The sequence below is a fragment of the Acartia tonsa genome, chromosome 3, assembly GCF_053477335.1.
Source record: "Acartia tonsa isolate MP-2025a chromosome 3, ASM5347733v1, whole genome shotgun sequence".
Lineage (NCBI taxonomy): Eukaryota > Metazoa > Arthropoda > Copepoda > Calanoida > Acartiidae > Acartia > Acartia tonsa.
Genome location: NC_137262.1, coordinates 43,538,723 through 43,559,198, shown reverse-complemented (window position 1 = coordinate 43,559,198; position 20,476 = coordinate 43,538,723). Strand labels below are relative to the sequence as shown.

Here is a 20,476-nt window from a genome sequence, read left to right as displayed (position 1 = left end):
TCAATGTATAAATGGCACTTAGAATTCGAATTTTGATCTGAAATTTTGCATGAGTAATCCTTGGTAGGTCTATTTTCCCTAAATCGAACAAAAAGTTGGAAAAGTAACGGCTGGCAGCTGGCGGCTCAGCCGTTTAGCCGTTTTTTGCCTATTTTCAGGGCAAATTCATCATTAATTACGTAGGAATCAACTTTTAAAAACATATTTTTGGTTTAATTCATGTTAAATGATAGCAATAACCATTTTTAAAATTTCTAGTGCCAGCTGCTAAACGGCTAGAACCGGCTGAAAACGGCTGGGAGCCGCCAAGAGTATGATGAGTAGATAGGGCATGTGACATGTCTAGGGGTAAATTTTTATGGTTGCTGAGCTCAAAAATGCTACCAAAAATAGTTGCAGCCCATCCATATGGCAGCTGGGTAACAGCTGCAGCTCAGCTGGTAGCGGCCAAGAGTAGAATAAGTAGATGGAGCTTGTGACGTGTCTTGGGGTAGGTTTTTATGGGTGCTGAGCTCAATAATACTACAAAAAATAGTGGCAGCTGGGTAACGGCCGCTGCTCAGCTGGGAGCGGCTAAGAGTAGAATGAGTAGATAGGGCTAGTGACGTATCTAGAGGTAGGTTTTTAGGGGTGCTGAGCTCAAAAATACTACCAAAAATAGTGGCCGCCCATCCATATGGCAGCTGGGTAACGGCCGAAGCTCACCTTGGAGTGGCCAAGAGTAGAATGAGTAGATAGGGCTTGTGACATGTTTAGGGGTAGGTTTTTATGGTTGCTGAGCTCAAAACTGCTACCAAAAATAGTGGCGACCAATCCACATGGCAGCTGGGTAACAGCTACAGCTCAGCTGGGAGCGGCCAAGAGTAGAATGAGTACATAGGGCTTGTAAGGTGTCTAGGGTTAGGTTTTAATGGGTGCTGAGCTCAAAAATACTACCAAAAATAGTGGCCGCCAATCCATATGGCAGCTGGGTAACGGCCGCAGCTCACCTTGGAGTGGCCAAGAGTAGAATGAGTAGATGGGGCTTGTGACATGTTTAGGGGTAGGTTTTTATGGTTGCTGAGCTCAAAACTGCTACCAAAAATAGTGGCGACCAATCCACATGGCAGCTGGGTAACAGCTACAGCTCAGCTAGGAGCGGCCAAGAGTAGAATGAGTACATAGGGCTTGTGAGGTGTCTAGGGTTAGGTTTTAATGGGTGCTGAGCTCAAAAATACTACCAAAAATAGTGGCCGCCAATCCATTGATATGGCAGCTGGGTAACAGCTACAGCTCAGCTGGGAGCGGCCAAGAGTAGAATGAGTACATAGAGCTTGTGAGGTGATTAGGGTTAGGTTTTAATGGGTGCTGAGCTCAAAAATACTACCAAAAATAGTTGTGGCCTATCCATATGGCAGCTGGGTGACAGCTGCATCTCAGCTGGGAGCGGCCAAGAGTATAATGAGTACATAGGGCTTGTGACGTGTCCAGCTGAGCTGTAGCTGTTACCCAGCTGCCATGTGGATGGGCCGCCCCTATTTTTGTTAGTATTTTTGAGCTCAGCACCCCTAAAAACCTACCCCTAGACACGTCACAAGCCCTATCTACTCATTCTACTCTTGGCCGCTCTCAGCTGAGCTGCAGCCATTACCCAGCTGCCATGTGGATTGGTCGCCACTATTTTTGTAGTAGTATTAAGCTCAGCAAACATAAAAACCTACCCCTAGACACGGCACAAGCCCTATCTACTGATTCTACTCTTGGCCGCTCCCAGCTGAGCTGCAGCTGTTACCCAGCTGCCATATGGATGGGCTGCAACTATTTTTAGTAGTATTTTTGAGCTCAGCATCCCTAAAAACCTACCCCTAGACACGTCACAAGCCCTATCTACTCATTATACTCTTGGCCGCTCTCAGCTGAGCTGCAGCCATTACCCAGCTGCCATGTGGATTGGTCGCCACTATTTTTGTAGTAGTATTGAGCTCAGCACACATAAAAACCTACCCCTAGACACGGCACAAGCCCTATCTACTGATTCTACTCTTGGCCGCTCCCAGCTGAGCTGCAGCTGTTACCCAGCTGCCATAGGGATGGGCTGCCACTATTTTTGGTAGCATTTTTGAGCTCAGCAACCTTAAAAACCTACCCCTAAACATGTCACAAGCCCTATCTACTTTTCATACTCCTGGCCGCTCTTAGGTGAGCTGCAGCCGTTACCCAGCTGCTATATGGATGGGCAGCTTCTATTTTTGGTAGTAGTATTAAGCTCAGCACCCATAAAAACCTACCCCTAGACACGTCACAAGCCCTATCTACTCAATTTACTCTTGGCCGTTCCCAGCTGAGCTGCAGCTCTTACCCAGCTGCCATATGGATGGACCACCACTAATTTTGGTAGCATTTTTGAGCTCAGCAACCATAAAAACATACCCCTAGACATGTCACATGCACTATCTACTCTTCATACTCTTGGCGGCTCCCAGCCGTTTTCATCCGGTTCTAGCCGTTTAGCAGCTGGTACTAGAAATTTTAAAAATGGTTATTGTTATCATTTAACATGAATTAAACCAAAAATATGTTTTTAAAAGTTGATTCCTACGTAATTAATGATGAATTTGCCCTGAAAATAGGCAAAAACGGCTAAACGGCTGAGCCGCCAGCTGCCAGCCGTTACTTTTCCAACTTTTTGTTCGATTTAGGGAAAATAGACCTACCAAGGATTACTCATGCAAAATTTCAGATCAAAATTCGATTTCTAAGTGCCATTTATACATTGATTACGAGATGGTTGCATTAAAAACCCCCCCCTTTTTAAGTAATTCTGTGATTTTCAAAATTTAAATCCAATTTATACTGCTGGTTTTTTTAATATTTTTTTATTGTTTCTAGATGTTTCATAAATTTCTTGTATATTAAATGTATCAATGTTCAATAAATGTTAATACTAATTTTTTATTTACAATTTGTGTTCGCAATAACTTGATAACCGATCAAGTCAAGAATGGTAGTTTGTATAATAATGCAGCTTCCGACAAAGGTCAAGATCTGTAGAGTGGCTTTGCAGATAAAAACTTTTATTTTAATAAAACAATCAAGTTTTATTTATGAAATAAAACTAAATACATAACAAAACTATTAATAAAAAATTGAAATTATGATGTTTTTATAAATCTAATTGATAGCAATACTATTGAACTCTTTAATAAGATCATTATGATCAAAGTACATGGGTCTATTTTTAAATTTTTCCATAATTTCTTTTCTGGAATCTGTTGGTTTGCTGTAATATATTTCCACTTGGTCGGCTAAACATTTGGCTTCTCGTGCGTCCTGAAATAAAAATATAAACTTACAAATGTGTATTTGCATAATGTTTTATGGGGGTATACAAAAAGCATCATTCAGCTTTTTGCGAAAAATAGTTATGCAAAATATGTGGATATTTTAATACTGACATTCACAAAGGATGTTATAGATTTAATGACACTTTTTGAAAGCCCCCTAAATTATAGAAATAAGTAAAATATTCTAAAAAGGCAGGGAACTGCACTGAAAAACAAATTGACCTATTGCCCAATTCTATGATAGCTTTAAAGAATATCTTAAGAATATATTTTTTTTCTTTCTCGACTCTCATTTTTAATCTAGTAGGTAAAACCTGTACCTACAACATATTATCTGTCTGTTCAAAACTAATTTTGTAATGTCCTAGGTAGAATAGCAATCTATCCAACTCTACAACCCTAACCTTACATGTTTAGGCTGGCAACACTAACTAGGCCGGCCCGGCTGGCAACACTGACTGAGGGAAATCAGATTCAAGTTGGGCTATCAAGTCCAGATGGTTGAAGTCCGTTATGTCATACGTAAATCTGTTTACGGAAAAGTTTAATACAAAGCTATACAAATTTTGAAACTTAAAAATGACTTATAAATCTAGTGACGTAAGAGTATATTAAAGCATAGGTATAAGAAATAGCATAGCAAATACGTCAAATATAGTCGAAGATTTCAAAAATATTCAAATAGGGTGCAAATAGAAAATAGATAAATTAAAAAAGGAAGTTAACGGATTATGAGAAACGGTAAAAGTAATTTGGACAAATTACTACCTAGGCAAAAACATAAAAGCCTTTATTTATAGAAAATAAAAAAGCATATTTAAATACGTGTACATAAGTAAATTGTAAAATAGTTACGCTATCAAAAATTTTACTTTTAAATATAGTTGTATAATTTTACATATTTGCATAAAAATTAGCAAATGTAATAACAAGAAAAATTCCTTTGTACATTTTATTAGGAATTTAGTTAATGGGCACAGAAAAGTTTTACAGAATTTTTTGGGTAAAATCCTTTTTAATGAATACAAAACTACCTCCCCTCTTTATAATTTTTTTTATCCATAAATATTCAATTTCTGTTAACCTTCCGAGACTTCTGGAAGACATTAGGGAGCCTATTTAAGGAACTTATCCTAGCTTAGCCTTGGCAAACTCAACCCAAAACAAAACTTGTTTATTTAGTATTTCAAATATTGTTTTCTTTGCATGGGGGTAACTTTTGTCTTAGGCAATCTTATTTTCGGATATGCATTGCATACCATCTCCCCCCCCCCCAAAAAAAAAAAACCCCTAAAGCTTAACACGACGACATTTCAGAAACGCAGAAAATGAAGGGGTAAGTACAGTCCAATTGCAGAATGAGATATTTTGCTTTTTAATTAATCCAATTTAGAATTACAAGTTAAAATGTTCAACCTTCAAGTTTTCCAAGTAAAATTAAATCTAATTTGAATTTTTAATTCTTGTTTCAAAATTGAAATATGTACAAAATGTATAATTATTTTGCAAACTTAAAATTTTATATCTATTATTGTTGTCTTACTTAGGTGGTTAATAAAATTTGTTTCACACATATCGGAAGTTAGAAGGGAACCTAAAAAAATGATTAATTATCTATATTTTCATGAGATTTAGGTGTTGAGTGTTTTTAATCAGTTTATATCGTGTAATTTTTAAGTTGAAAAAAAGCTGTAAGGAAAAGTTTAAGAACTTTTTTTTCTAAAATTAGATTTTAAAACATAGCGGATATGGTAAGTGAAAAAAGTTCAAACTTTTTTTCAATCATTAAATCTGTCCCTATTCCAAACTAATACAGCTATTATTTGAGGGGGAGATCTACTAAGTCGTCAAATCTACTATGTGTTGACCCCCAACGACAGCTGAAAATCTTATGTATGTTTTCTTATTTTTTTCGAATTGATTTCTTGGTTAGTAAAAGCTGAAAAGTTGAGAAAACCTCCTATTTTATATTAAACTTTTCCTGTAAAGGTGGTTTAAAAGTTTGTCATTATTTTGTCCAAAATATCTGAGAGTCTGTATTGCCAGCAGGTGGGCCTCTCCCTCCCCCTGAAATTGTTTACTATTGGCGGGGGTATTACATGATATTATTGGAAAAATAACTAAACCATCCAAAAACGAAAAAACAAATTTTTTAACAATTTTCATAACATTAAAAATTACAAAACCTTCATGAATAACCAAGAGTAATAAGATTCTTCTATACAACCTAGTCTAATTTTAGAAAACCAAACAGTAAAAATACTAAACTGTCGCTTTTATAGAAACCTCTATCTACAACTATCAATTAAATCTCGTTATACCTCACATAGCCTATGCCCAAACTAAACACTGTATCCATGAATATTCCACAACTAATTTTATTCTTTCCAAATTAAATATGAATTCTTATTCAATTATTTGGTGGAAAAAGTCCTTCTTACTGAACCTAGCTTAATCAAAAACTTACCATAGTATCCTTATCATATTCTACAAACATTATACCTACCAACTCCTTTATTTCTACAAAATTAACTATATATTCTAAGCATTTGGAAAAATCGTCCAACTTAACTTAGCCTAATGTAAAAATTACCAAAGTATCTTTATCATATTCTCCAACCATAAGAACTATTCCCTTTTAACCTCCGTATTACTATGTATTCTAACCTAAGCATTTGGAAAAAATCGTCCTACTTAACCTAGCCTAATGTAAAAATTACCAGTGTATCCTTATCATATTCTCCAACCATAAGAACTATTCCTTTGTCCTCCATAAGTTCTGTGTAGTGGACCATACCCAGACATTCTGGCGCGTTCTCCTTGTGAGCCTTAATAATAAAGTTTTTTAAAAAATCATTGCTTTCCTATGATTATGGTTTTATGAGATCACAATGTGAGTGACTCGAATAAAAACAATAATGCAAATCTTCTCTAAAATTTGTAACACAACTTCTCGACCCGAAGTTTTTAAGAGATGTTATTTTTGGGGACGATATTTTGAGCACAGCTACTCTATTACTTTACTAGCGGTTGCCCCTCTTGTATCTTGGGGCTCTGTATTCGAAAAAACTGAGAGGAATAGATTGACGCCACCCTCAAGACTTAAATCTAAAAGTAGGTAATATAAGGCTTCAGTTCAAAAATACTTACAGCTTTATATAAAAGGATAACACTAAAAATAAATTTATTACTTAATGATTTATTATCCAATTTTATATATTTCGGGAGACTATAATAATAAAAATATACAAGTTATTACCTGGAAATTGATGAGAGTGGTAAAATGAGCCTCATTGTTCAGAAATTGTACCATCACGAATTCGTAACCGTTCTTGCGAGGTATAGGGAACAAAAACTAAAGAAAAACATATCCTATAACTTTATAAGGTTTTTTGTCTGAAGGTAAAAGTATCGGAAATTTATGGTCAGAAAAGGTTGTACCTTTTAGGAAATCTTTATAACTGTAAAGGGGTGATTTTAGTCTATTTTCCTACCCTCTCCAGCACTCCCCTAGAGGCTAGAGGCGAAGCAACTAGTATTATCATAAAGTTTCAAGAACATAATTTTACGGAATATGTTCTTTAATGAAAGGTGAATAAAATAATCTTCTTTTACATTTGAACTTTAAAGGCTTCTTTTAGTGACAATTTACCTCTTCAAATACATAACTTTTTAAAATGTTACTTACATACGACTAAGGGGGGGGTTTTTAATGCAACCATCTCGTAATCAGTGATTAAATGGCACTTAGAATTCGAATTTCGATCTGAAATTTTTCATGAGTAATCCTTGGTAGGTCTATTTTCCCTAAATCGAACAAAAAGTTGGAAAAGTAACGGCTGGCGGCTGGCAGCTCAGCCGTTAAGCCGTTTTTTGCCTATTTTCAGGGCAAATTCATCATTAATTACGTAGGAATCAACTTTTAAAAACATATTTTGGGTTTAATTCATGGTAAATGATAGCTATAACCATTTTTTAAATTTATAGTACCAGCTGCTAAACGGCTGGGAGCTGCCAAGAGTATGAAGGGTAGATATGGCTTGTGACGTATCTAGGGGTAGGTTTTTATGGCTGCTGAGCTCAAAAATACTACCAAAAATAGTGGCCGCCAATCCATATGGCAGCTGGGTAACAGCTGCAGCTCAGCTGGGAGCGGCCAAGAGTAGAATGAGTACATAGGGCTTGTGACGTGTCTAGGGGTAGGTTTTTATGGGTGCTGAGCTCAAAAATACTACCAAAAATAGTGGCGGCCCATCCATATGGCAGCTGGGTAACAGCTGCAGCTCAGCTGGGAGCGGCCAAGAGTAGAATGAGTAGATTGGGCTTGTGACGTGTCTAGGGGTAGGTTTTTATGGGTTCTAAGCTAAAAAATACTACCAAAAATAGTGGCGGCCCATCCATATGGCAGCTGGGTAACAGCTGCAGCTCAGCTGGGAGCGGCCAAGAGTAGAATGAGTAGATAGGGCTTGTGACGTGTCTAGGGTTAGGTTTTTATGGGTGCTGAGCTCAAAAATACTACCAAAAATAGTGGCGGCCCATCCATATGGCAGCTGGGTAACAGCTGCAGCTCAGCTGGGAGCGGCCAAGAGTAGAATGAGTAGATTGGGCTTGTGACGTTTCTAGGGGTAGGTTTTTATGGGTTCTAAGCTCAAAAATACTACCAAAAATAGTGGCGGCCCATCCATATGGCAGCTGGGTAACAGCTGCAGCTCAGCTGGGAGCGGCCAAGAGTAGAATGAGTAGATTGGGCTTGTGACGTGTCTAGGGGTAGGTTTTTATGGGTTCTAAGCTCAAAAATACTACCAAAAATAGTGGCGGCCCATCCATATGGCAGCTGGGTAACAGCTGCAGCTCAGCTGGGAGCGGCCAAGAGTAGAATGAGTAGATTGGGCTTGTGACGTGTCTAGGGGTAGGTTTTTATGGGTGCTGAGCTCAAAAATGCTACCAAAATTAGTAATGGACTTTCATAAGGCAGCTGGGTAACAGCTGCAGCTCAGCTGGGAGCGGCCAAGAGTAGAATGAGTAGATAGGGATTGTGATGTGTCTAGGGGTAGGTTTTTATGGGTGCTAAGCTAAAAAAAAATACCAAAAATAGAGGCGGCCCATCCATATGGCAGCCGGGTAACAGCTGCAGCTCAGCTGGGAGTGGCCAAGGGTAGAATGAGAAGATAGGGCTTGTGATGTGTCTAGGGGTAGGTTTTTATGAATGCTGAGCTCAAATTTACTACTAAAAATAGTGGTGGTCCATCCATATGGTTGCTGGGTAACAGGGGTAGGTCTGAGCTCAAAAATACTACCAAAAATAGTGGCGGCCCATCCATATTGCAGCTTTGTAACAGCTGCAGCTCTTCTGGAAGCAGCCAAGGGTAAAATGGGTACATAGGGCTTGTGACGTGTCAAGGGGTAGGTTTGAATAGGTGCTAAGCTCAAAAAAACCACCAAAAATAGTGGATGCCCATCCATATGGTTGCTGGGTAACAGCTGCAGCTGTGCAGTAAGCTGTTGTTTAAGCTATAGGCACTTTTAGGACTATTGAAGGATAACCAAATATTGAATATTTCAGTATTGATTTAGTTGTTAAACAGCTGAAATTGGCTGAGAACAGTTACCAACAGAAAAAGGTAAAAGTTTAAGACAAAGCTTGTGATGTGTGGGGTAAATTTTTATAGGTGCCAAGCTTATTAATACTCCCCAAAAATAGAAAGGCCCATCCATATGGCATCAAGGTAAAGGCTGCTGCTCAGCTGTAGCTGTTACCCAGCGGCCATATGGATTGGCCCCAACTATTATTGGTAGTGTTTTTGAGCTCAACACCCCCATAAAAAGTTAAAAACCCCTACCCCTAGAAATGTTACATGCTATATCTACAACATATACTTTTGGCTGTTGATAACTGTTTTCAGACGTTATTGGTAGTTTTCAGTGAAATCTAGAAATTAAGAAACTGTTACTAGTAATATGTCCATGAAATGAAGTTATAATGTTAATTGGGAGAAGTTTAATTCTACTGAAATAATAAATTTTGTGATATTCTTCACACGTCACAAGCCCTATGTACTCATTTTACTCTTGGCTGCTCCCAGCTGAGCTGCAGCTGTTACCAAGCTGCAATATGGATGGGCCGCCACTATTTTTGGTAGTATTTTTGAGCTCAGATCTACCCCTGTTACCCAGCAACCATATGGATGGACCACCACTATTTTTGGTAGTAATTTTGAGCTCAGCATTCATAAAAACCTACCCCTAGACACATCTCAAGCCCTATCTTCTCATTCTACTCTTGGCTACTCCCAGCTGAGCTACAGCTGTTACCCAGCTGCCATATGGATGGGCTGCCACTATTTTAGGTAGCATTTTTGAGCTCAGCACCCATAATAACCTAACCCTAGACATGTCACAAGCCCTATGTACTCATTCTACTCTTGGCCACTCCCAGCTGAGCTGCAGCTGTTACCCAGCTGCCATATGGATGAGCCGCCACTATTTTTGGTAGTATTTTTGAGCTCAGCACCCATAAAAACCTACCCCTAGACACGTCACAAGCCCTATGTACTCATTCTACTCTTGTCCGCTCCCAGCTGAGCTGCAGCTGTTACCCAGCTGCCATATGGATGGGCTGCCATTATTTTTGGAAGTATTTTTGAGCTCAGCAGCCATAAAAAACTACCCCTAGACACGTCACAAGCCATATCTACCCTTCATACTCTTTGCAGCTCCCAGCCGTTTTCAGCCGGTTCTAGCCGTTTAGCAGCTGGTACTAGAAATTTAAAAAATGGTTATTGCTATCATTTACCATGAATAAAACCAAAAATAAGTTTTTAAAAGTTGATTCCTACGTAATTAATGATGAATTTGCCCTGAAAATAGTCAAAAAACGGCTAAACGGCTGTGCTGCCAGCCGCTACTTTTCCAACTTTTTGTTCGATTTAGGGAAAATAGACCTACCAAGGATTACTCATGCAAAATTTCAGATCGAAATTCGAATTCTAAGTACAATTTAATCACTGATTACGAGATGGTTGCATTAAAAACCCCCCCCTTAACTTTAAAATATATCTAGAATCTAGAAGAAACGTAAGAAATAACACAATAAAAATCCTTGAATATTTAATATCTTACCGTTTTGAATTCACTAAAACGTTGCTGCATAATTTTATATGTTTCTGCTGGAATAACAGCGCAGATTTTCTCCTAAAAAAATCATTGATTGTAACAAAATGTATTCTTTTCTGAATAGTTTTATACACAATATAACTCTAAAAATTTCATAAGTAATAGAAATGCGCTAATAAAAATTTTAATGAAATGTTTAACAGAGGTAAAATAGTTTTAGCATATGAATTATCTCCCAAATGTAAGCTTCAAAACACGTTGTAAATTACCTGCTTAGCAAAAAATTTGGTCCAGATTTCCGTGATTTCTTCCGGCGTTTTATCCCTAAGTAGATCAACCTTCATAATTTTCTCCAGTGACTTTTCCCCACTGGTGTCGGCTGACATCTTTGGCATTGGCCTGCCTAAACAATAACAACTTTAATGACTGGAATACCTTGTAACATTGTAAAAAGATACTCGCAATAGTTTTCTATATACATATGTTTTAACATGCAGGGATCTAAAGGGATAAGACAATGGCCGATAAATTGATGTACATCTTTAATAATAATAAAATCAATAAAAGTCCCCAAAGTTATTAAGTCAACGAATAAGATAACGCTATTATAAATTTTCGGAGACTAGTGTGACATCCATTTACCTTTCTAAACACCAGCCGATACAAAAAAAGGCTCTAATGTTAATTTTTACCTGGAAAAGAGAAATCGCGCTGGTTTTCAGGTGCAGCCGCAGCCACCGCCTTCTTTCTTTCATCATGGGCAGACAACCGACCAAGAAATTCCTCTGGGGATGTACTGAAAAGAAGTCTTATTATTGGCATTTTTGTGTTTTTTATCGAGAAGATTCTTTGCATCAAAATTTCCAATTAAGGTTTCAGGATAAGATTATAAAATCCATCTAAAATTTTTCATTTTATGATTTACATAAACATTTAATATGGCTTTCCAATGTAGTTATCTGAAATTTGGGATCAGGTGCACTTCATGGTAAAATATGCCTGGGGTCGATAATCTTCAAAATTATATTTTAAAGAATTTGAGAGGTCAAACGGCTGAAAATAATCTGGAATAGCTAGGTATTATCTTGATCTTTTACCGCAAAATACACCAGATTCAAAAGTTAAAAAAATAAACTTACTTTTGTAGTTTGGCAATTTTATCAGCATATTTAGAGTAGTAAGGGTTTTGTTTTAATTCTTCAATCTGTTCCTCACTCATGATGGCTGTTGTACGGAATCCTAAAATAGTTATTTTCGCATCGTATTATAAACAGCTTTACGCGAATATTAAAACAAAAAATTATAAAATAAAAACCAAGGAACCGTAGGCCTGGGCTTACAAAAGTGGTATTAAACATTTGTGGAAAATTGTCTGAATACGATACATACAGTACATTGTTTTTCAGTATTGCTTAGAACCAGTTCTATTAATCGGTTTCGAAGCCATACTGGAAAACTTTACAATGATTTTTAATTCACATTCGAATTAAAAAAAAATATGTGATAGGTAATGCACATATAGACGTAAAAACTAGAAATTTTTTTCAACTATTCTAAATAATAAGTCAAAATCAGACAAAAAAAAAATTGGCATGACAGAGCCGTGATAAACTTTTTAGGTATAGAAACCCCCAAATTAAGCAAAAATAATGTTCTAAAATTAATTAAATATAAGGTATGATAGATACCTCTAAACTGTGTGAGAGAGAATCTTGTATAATTATGAAGTGGAGCAGTGTTTCTGACTAGTCCAATTATTCTAACAGAGGATACCAATTACATTCATTCACATAGATCAAATATAAATTACAAGGATGGCCAGAAAAAAAGCTGCGTTTTCTTATCCAAATAGTAAAGTTTATGTAAATGTATAAATCAAATCGGAGCTTATATTGATTTGGTATAATTAATTTTTTCTACTAATAATAAAATCTGAGTAATACAAATCCTAATTTACAAAGTAGTAAGGTATTTTTGTTTGTCAAAGTTCATAGGATTAAGAAAGAGTTTTGGCAGTTTTTTTTTGTCCACATCCTTCATCATGAAATAGAAAGAACAGTCGGTAGTTTTTTTTTTAAGGACCCATAGGCTAATTTTTCCTTTTCTTAAAAATCAATTTACCCAATATTTAAGGTATCTTAGTGGTGCTTTTCCCCCCTAGATTTTTTCTATATAATGTATCTCCTTTTGAAGTGAAATGACGTAAAAGATGAACAAACTTACAAGTTAATTATATTTCAAGTATATCTGGCAAAGATGAATCTTAATTACAATTTCTACCGTGTACTGTAATTGGGAAAAAGGAATAAAAACTTTACTGGAGAAGTATGATAAAAGGCTAATATTATGATTTCGGCAAAACCGATTAAATAAAAAGTAAATTTCCTTTTAAAAAGGACTATCCACGAGCGAGCAAGTGATTCTAAGCACCTTCCAGCAGTGATTCTGACTATTTCTTTTTTGTGTGAATATACTAGGGTTATGTTTAATAGTTAGACCAACTAGAAAAAAAATAAGTTTCGCCATAGTTTTCTATGAATAAAACTTTGAAATGTTAAGCATTTTTTTTGAAAAATATCATCAAATGTTTTGATGAGTTCGAAGGTTAAAATTAAATAACATTCCAAAGCATAATCAAATACTGCAAATTACGAAAATACACTAGGTAATAAAACTGTTTACAATATTACAAGTTACAATCCCTTTTTCTAAATGAACATTTTTCGTTGAAAAGTTTATTTTTGTGTCACAGCAGTTTGAACTCAACAAAACATTTGATGTATATAGCCAAAAAATGCCTAACATTTCAAAGTTTTTTTCATATAAAACTATGGTGAATCTTATTTTTTAAAATTTATAGAACGATATTAAACATAACCCTAGTATATTCACAAAAAAAACATTTAGAATCTAAGATGCTTAGAATCACTTGCTCTTGTTCGAGCATAGTCCTCTTTAGGGAAATGCTAACAACGATTATTAACCTTTCTCGCCAGCTATAAAAATTTGAGGATTAGAGTTGTTAATTACTAATTACAACCTTTTATTTTTTCACCCCCTAAAAGTTTGACTCTAAATCCCACCCTGGTGAATCGCTGTGCACATCACTATGCACAAACTTCCCTTTTATATTAGGACGTTATTTGTACAAGATAAATCTGTATTCTATTTATTCATAATATGTGTGTTTTCTATTTCATTAATTCCAAAGTAGGTATTTTTTAAAAATTATATCTTTTATAAAGTCTTACGTATTGATCAAATTAAATAACAATGTTAATCAAATCTTAAACTAAATCTAAAACAAATGAAGAATATGTTTCAATTTCATTGACAATATAAAAACTATTCTATCTAGAATAGAACATTTAATAAGAAAAGAGTTCAATTAAATAAAATTATTTCTATATTTATTAGACAATTTTAATTCTATAGCAAATGATTGTAAAAAATATATAAAAAAAATTAATTAGCAAAGCTACTCTTTAACCACACACTTAGTTCGTTAGTCTACCGAGGCTTAATTTTAAAGATTTAATGGGGGAAATTATCTTTTGTTGTTGTGAATACTTTTGTTTAATTCTGAAATTTAAGGAAGTTTTGGCACTTTTTTGGTATATCATTCTTATTTTAAACCTATCAAAGATGAATTAAATCTTTAAATTAGAAGAATACCAAAATTTAAATGAATGAATATAATATTCCTAGAGCAACTCGCCATTGAAAACAGACCAACAAAATAGCATTTATATTTTCACTAAACAAAATATTAAATCTGAAAATAAAAAAAATAAAAAATTTAGTTGGTCTCTTGCAAAGGTTGTCGTTTCTTTTTACTACTTCTTAACACCATTTGAAAACCATCTTCATCAATAATTGGAGCTTGAGGCACAGGTTCGGATACCTGCACAAGTTTTTAGTTTTTTTCTTCTGGTCAAATTAAAATTTTGCATGAAAAAAAAAATAACAATCACGTTCAAAAGTATCCTAGCTGCTTAACAATTGATATAGGTCTATTTCTATTTCGCAAGGGGTATAATGGATTGTAGATTCTATAAGCCTATTTCCAACAAAATGTCCTTCGAAATCCATATGCATAAATTGTTCAACCAATGAATAAGAAAAGTAACTATAGACTTTAGGGACTTCTGTTATAAACAAGCCCAATGTACCCTCTCTCAATAAAAGTACGTACACTATTTCAAAGTGTCAATTATTTTTATTAACAAAATAAACTAAAAACTTTCCTCCATATCTTCAACGGTTTCATTTATATCATTCAAAGTTCTAAAACAAAACAATATTATTTGAATTATTATTTATTTAGTAGATAATTTGAAACTAAACATTCTTAAACATTTAAGAATCCTTAAATTAGGCTAAAAGTAGTCTAAACAAACACTAAATATGTGGACGTTGAGGACACTGTTTTATCAACAGGCAAATTTCTTACCAAAAAGAGAACAGTTATGACTAGGTACTAGACAAAGGTCGTACAATTAAGAATCCTACCTATGCATATTTTCATCATCCTCGTCTTCGCATTGGCACAAGGATAAATCACAGCGCGGCAAGGAGCGCAGCCGCTCTACAATTACTGCCTCATTCTGTGTGCTGCACAAGGTGAAAAATTGACATAGCAAGTCACCTACTTCTTCTAATGACCCGTCTTCCATCTAAAATATACATAAAATAGTCTGTGTGGATTAGAAATATGTAACATTTCTTTTGGTCATTAAAATTCATAAACTAATACTATCTTATATCAGGCATTTATTTTGTATGACTTTTTATGTTTTACTTTTTACTTTTCTGATTAGTTAGTAGGTAATTTGATAAGAAAAATGAGGGGGAAAATGACAACGCAAAGGAGCTAGCGTGAACCCTACCAACCAAAATAAAAAAAACAACATAAAACTCACCACAAGTTCAAATTCTGTTTGGATTATTTCATCTAGAAAATCGGCTGCTTCACTAGGTAGTAAGTCCTAATTTGATGACTGACATTAGAACAAGTTTTCATACAAACAGAATGTTTAATATATCTCAGTATCTAGTGTTTGATCAGGTTATGTTTTACTTGTCCACTGAATATCACAATGTATAGCATAATTTTGCCATTATTTAATTTTTTTATTTACTTTTTGATCTAAACTTTAAATGATTAATAACTTTAAACTAAAATCAATCGACAAAGACCCTTGAAAGATAAGTTAGAAGAGTTAAATAATAGAATTATCACTTTGTATAAAATGTTGATCATCCCTTATTTTGATAGAACCAGTTTTCCGCAGTGGCCATGAGCCACGCCTCCTTGGCCCTCCCCTCGGGACCTCCAGCTCCTTGGGACAGTGCAAACTGTAGCCCAGACCAATTTCTGAAAATATTTAAATTTTTGCATTACATTGAAAAATTACGGTCAATTTACATGTCTATGTCTAGTTTGTAGGTCAATTTTTTGGTTCTTAGTCATTTTAAAAGGTCAGCTCATATAGAATTTACTATGTCAGGTTCTTTAAGTACATACAATAACACGGTTGAATAAATTAAAATTTCTATAGGTATGTAAAATAATCATTTTAAGTAGACTTTTTTGAAAGAATGCAAAAATAAAGTTTTTGAAAAATTTTAAATACCTTTCTAAATAGAAAAGGTCAATGAGTTCTTTCATATCTTTACAATATTTTAACAGATAAACTAAACAGTGACAAATAAATAAAAAGAAACATTTACGTACCTAAATATTGCTTCTATAGCCGTTTTAAAAAACGGCAATTGAGACGTTGTCATTTTGTCTGAAATACAGAGATAATTTGTAACACACATTCAGTGAAAATGAGAGGGGTTCAAGTGTCTTGTTATTAACAATTTATTTTATAAATTTGTTGTTTAACTGTATCAATGAATTATTGCCAATTGTAGAATATGATTACCAGTTCACAGAACTTAAAAACACGAAAGTGTGTTGTTTACTTTTTAAAAGTCAATTTTACAATTTCTTTAAAGGTTTAAGATTGTTTAAAAAGTAAAATTATTGTGAAGCAAAAAAATGTACAATCAACTAATATTAAATGATACAAGCAAAGAGGTTAAGGTACAAAGAATCCGGGTAAATTATAATTTTGAAGATTTTTAAAAAATCTTCAATTTTAAGTTTTCCCGCATTTAAAAATAATTTCAAAAATACAAATCAATGAGAAAAATCCTGTTCTTCATACATAACTTGGTCGTAGATATTTGCCCTCACATGACGGCCTCCAAAATACCTGCCATTCAGCGATTCCATAGCAAGCTAAAACATTAAATAATTAATTAACAAATCTTTCTGTACTCTTTACATTTCCACACCAGAACATAGAAAAAATATAAACAAATTAAAAAATCCTGAAGGAAAATATTCTTTTTGACAAATAATGTGCCAAATTCTGCCTATGATAGTCCGAATTTAAGGGGGGGGGGGGAGTTTTGACACATTTGCGTAAACAGGAGTATAGGCTTTATCTTTGGACTGAGAGTATAGGTTATTAGGGATAAAATCATTCTTATATGATGAATTTTCCCAAGTTTTAATATTTTTTGGATAGGCCTCCAGGTTCCGGAGCTCCATGCCTCCAGGTCCTCTCTGTACAGGTAAAAATTAAAAAAATAATTTTTTTTTTGAAGAGTTAGAAGTCAACCTATGAAACAAAATATGCATATTTTTGAATGTTATTCACATATTTGAAGAAAAAAACGCATATTTTGTTCCATAAGTTGACTTCTAACTCTTCAAAAAAAAAATTTTTTTTTTCATTTTTACCTGTACAGAGAGGACCTGGAGGCCTGGAGCTCCGGAACCTGGAGGCCTATCCAAAAAATCTTAAAACTTGGTAAAATTTATCATATAAGAATGATTTTATCCCTTATAACCTATACTCTCAGTCCAAAGATAAAGCCTATACTCCCTGTTTACGCAAATGTGTCAAAACTTCCCCCCCCCCCCTTACTCTCCATTGATCTATGCCTTCTAAAATATAACAAAAGTGCCATCGCATGTTAAAACTGTTGAACAACTCTTTGGATATAAAAAAAGTTAAAACAGGAAACAAGAACAATCATTACCTTGGCAGCGTTGGCTGCAGCAAACTCCACAAATATTTTGACAATAATTTCTGAATCCTCTTCTTCACTTTGTCTCTCCTGAAAAAAATTTAGTTTAATTGTTAATGTTGGGAAAATTTGTGCTTTCCTCAAAAGTGCCTAGCGAACACAGAAACCCTAATCTCATTGCTTTCAAACCTAACTGGCCTCGCCTGATGCAAAAATTAGCACCAGAAAATTTGTTCTTGTTTTCAATTTATCATGGAATTTATATATTTATAAGTTTTAATTTGATAGGACAATTCTAATATGCCTATATTAACAATAAGAGCTATCCGTTACTGACGAACGTACAAATAGTCAATAATTTTAAAAAAGCTTTGCCTTTGAAAGGTCTGTCTGTGGTCCTCTCTCGATCGAAAGGCATTATTAAAAAAAAAACGTTAATTATTTTTCCAATATGGCTTTGAAACCGTTTTATTCCGCTGGATTAGAACCTTTTCACACACAGCTACCATGTATAGAATCGTATTTCAGACAGTTTTCCATTAAAAATGAAATAAAAATTATAAAATCAGAACTGGTTTTAATCTTTAATATCCGCAGAAAAGTTTCTATTATACTATTCTAGCATTGTTACCTGATAAATAATGACGTTGTCAACCTCTCCAAACTTGCCACACTCCTCCTCGATTTCTTCCTATTTATCAACCAATATTTATTCTGGGATTTGAACATTTACTAGGGAATGTAGGTATTTATTGAAAACATGAAGAAATAAAAGGGTAAAAACTTGCATGCAAATGAAAGCTAAAGAGATTTTTAAAGAATTTTTGCGACCTTTGAACTTGGAGAATCTTTTTGTAGGTATTCTGGTCTTAAATTCTTTTAAGATTGAATTATTTTTAAAAATGTACAATATGTACAAATATTTGAGTTGAATATTGGTCCTCCCTGTAAACTTTCGTCGACCTCCTCGTGTGAGACCATGTTCCTCAACACCAACACCTTGCTCTCTTTTAGTCCACCATGGGCTCCCATCAATTTCTAAACAAATGAGGCGCTATCAATTAGAGTAAACTTCAGAGCACTGACCCACCCCCTGCCTTTGGGCACTGGTCGCCGGAAGGGAAAAGCAGTTTTTTGAAAGGGGCTATCTGAGATTATTACAGATTCTGATTTATACATATATAGACTAATGAAAAATGCAAACAACGAAATCAAAAGCGTTCCTTCTTGGGAGAAAATCCGGGAAAAAGATTTTAGCTATTTTTAACCTAAAATTCACATTAGCATGTTAAACATGTCATTGCTCAGCACCTAGAAGTGGTAGAAAAATGCTATGCATACCATTGGAAAGCTCATAACCTCTAGTTTTCATATTGGTATACAACGTTTTTGTACTATTATTAGTTTTTGAGCTATCCTCTGAAGTATGCACAAGTTTTAAAAATGCAGTTTTTTCTTGAATTTTAAGTTTGATACTTGTTACACAAACTTTTATAAAATTATATTGATTAGCATCTAGGAGTTATGTAATTATTTTATATAGGTATAATTGTATATTTTGGGTACATTTAATTTTAGCTTAATTAAAAATAATCTTTGAAATGTGTATAGTTTGTAGTAAGCTCCAAGGAGGGAGGGGCGGGGGAGGGCAGGAGTTTATATACTTATATGCAATGAAATTCAGTATAAATTTTTGCCCTGGATGTTTTTGGGTTGGTTGTTATAGTTATTAACCTGATTCTTTTTGTAAGATATCTTATATGATTAAATCTACCAGTAAAACTTTGAAATTTAAATTTTGGCACTGTCCTTCTAGGGGCTAGTGGGGTGAAACAGCCCCCCAAAACACTAAAATATGTATAAGGTCTGGGCTTATTTTTAGAGATATCAAGCTAAATTTTTTAATGTAAACTTTTTTTGCATAGTTGAGCTAAATAGCCACTAAAGATTTCAGTTTGGTACTTTCCTTCTTGGGGCTAGTGGGGTATAACATCCCCCAAAACACTGATTTGAGGCTTGAGCTTATTTTTAGAGAAATCAAGATGATTTTTAATGTATACTTTTTTGACTTAATTGAGCTAAGTAGCAACTAAAGATTTAATTTTAACACTTTCTTTCTAGGGGCTAGTGGGGTAAAACACCTTCAATTGTAAAGTTATGAGATCCAAGGGAGGGGGGAGAGGGGGGGAATGAGTTTATCAACTAAATTAAAATTAAATTCAGTATAAATTTTTCTCTGGATGTATGGGCTTGTTGTTATAGTTATCAATCTGATTATTTTTGCAAAATCTCTTATATGAATAAATCTACCAGTAAACCCTAAGTTTGGCACTTGCCTTCTAGGGGTTAATGGGGTAAAACTGCCCCCAAAACTACTAAAACTTTAGATTCTGCCATGGGGGTAGTCTTCCGTTTGTTTCTTTATAATAAAGGTCAACTAAGGTTAGGTTATTTGGTAGTCCCGCAGGGTTAGGACCTCCCCACAGTGGTTAGACAAAGGAGAAAACCTCTCCTCCCATATTTCAAAATTAAAAGGTAGGGGCGGGTTATCAGCGCTTCATCAGCCACTAGAAACAGAAATACGTTGTTAAACTATATTTATATTACTTTTCAAAATAAAATGTCTTACTTGACGTTCCTAGGTATATTTAACATTAACAATATTGGATGTTGTCATTTCAAAAGATGGTTTTAACAACACCATATTCATTTTATGCCTACCTGCATGACTAAATGTCTGGCCGACTGTCCCTTGATCTGCATATTCTCTTGTTGGGACAAGGAAACAGCTTCATCTCCCTCCATCAGCTTCTTTTGCAGCTCTAGCTGCTGAGCCTTCTCGGCAGCAGTTTTGGCGGCGGCTTCCTTGTCGTCTACAGGGTCACCACTGAGGAATTACATTATACTTAAATCTCGCAATATAGAAATATCCATATTTAAGAACAGTTCTT

At 34.8% G+C, this 20,476-nt stretch overlaps 3 protein-coding genes across 7 annotated transcripts in view; all 3 read right to left on the bottom strand.

Moving 5' to 3' along the window:
- Positions 1-3,051: 3,051 nt before the first annotated feature.
- On the bottom strand, positions 3,052-14,273 carry LOC145314275 (ATP synthase mitochondrial F1 complex assembly factor 1). 4 transcript variants are annotated; one of them, XM_080154123.1, is made up of 11 exons: positions 14,144-14,273; positions 12,125-12,198; positions 11,576-11,675; positions 11,129-11,232; positions 10,706-10,839; positions 10,443-10,514; positions 6,583-6,678; positions 6,044-6,151; positions 5,309-5,390; positions 3,728-3,855; positions 3,052-3,309 (listed from the first exon to the last, which is right to left on the bottom strand). In XM_080154123.1, exons 1-10 carry the CDS (start codon positions 14,155-14,157, stop codon positions 3,755-3,757), a joined length of 885 nt encoding a protein of 294 aa, XP_080010249.1. In that variant the 5' UTR covers positions 14,158-14,273; the 3' UTR covers positions 3,052-3,309; positions 3,728-3,754. The 4 variants fall into 4 exon arrangements, with proteins under 4 accessions (XP_080010249.1, XP_080010250.1, XP_080010251.1 ...); XM_080154124.1 differs by having other exon boundaries at positions 3,733-3,855; XM_080154125.1 differs by having other exon boundaries at positions 12,125-12,194; positions 14,140-14,271.
- Positions 14,211-15,432, bottom strand: LOC145314280 (uncharacterized). Its single transcript, XM_080154133.1, has 4 exons — positions 15,359-15,432; positions 14,949-15,112; positions 14,686-14,723; positions 14,211-14,342 (listed from the first exon to the last, which is right to left on the bottom strand). Exons 2-4 carry the CDS (start codon positions 15,110-15,112, stop codon positions 14,236-14,238), a joined length of 309 nt encoding a protein of 102 aa, XP_080010259.1. The 5' UTR covers positions 15,359-15,432; the 3' UTR covers positions 14,211-14,235.
- Positions 15,433-16,225: 793 nt separating this feature from the next.
- Positions 16,226-20,476, bottom strand: part of LOC145314271 (poly(U)-binding-splicing factor PUF60-like) — a 141,876-nt gene continuing 137,625 nt past the window's right edge. For both annotated transcript variants that reach the window (XM_080154118.1, XM_080154119.1), the window contains exons 13-17: positions 20,247-20,414; positions 18,473-18,563; positions 18,157-18,218; positions 17,538-17,615; positions 16,226-16,728 (exon numbers count right to left, since the gene is read on the bottom strand). In XM_080154118.1, the coding sequence (XP_080010244.1) occupies positions 16,627-16,728; positions 17,538-17,615; positions 18,157-18,218; positions 18,473-18,563; positions 20,247-20,414 (501 nt within the window). In that variant the 3' untranslated portion in view covers positions 16,226-16,626. The remainder of the gene's footprint in view (positions 16,729-17,537; positions 17,616-18,156; positions 18,219-18,472; positions 18,564-20,246; positions 20,415-20,476) is intronic.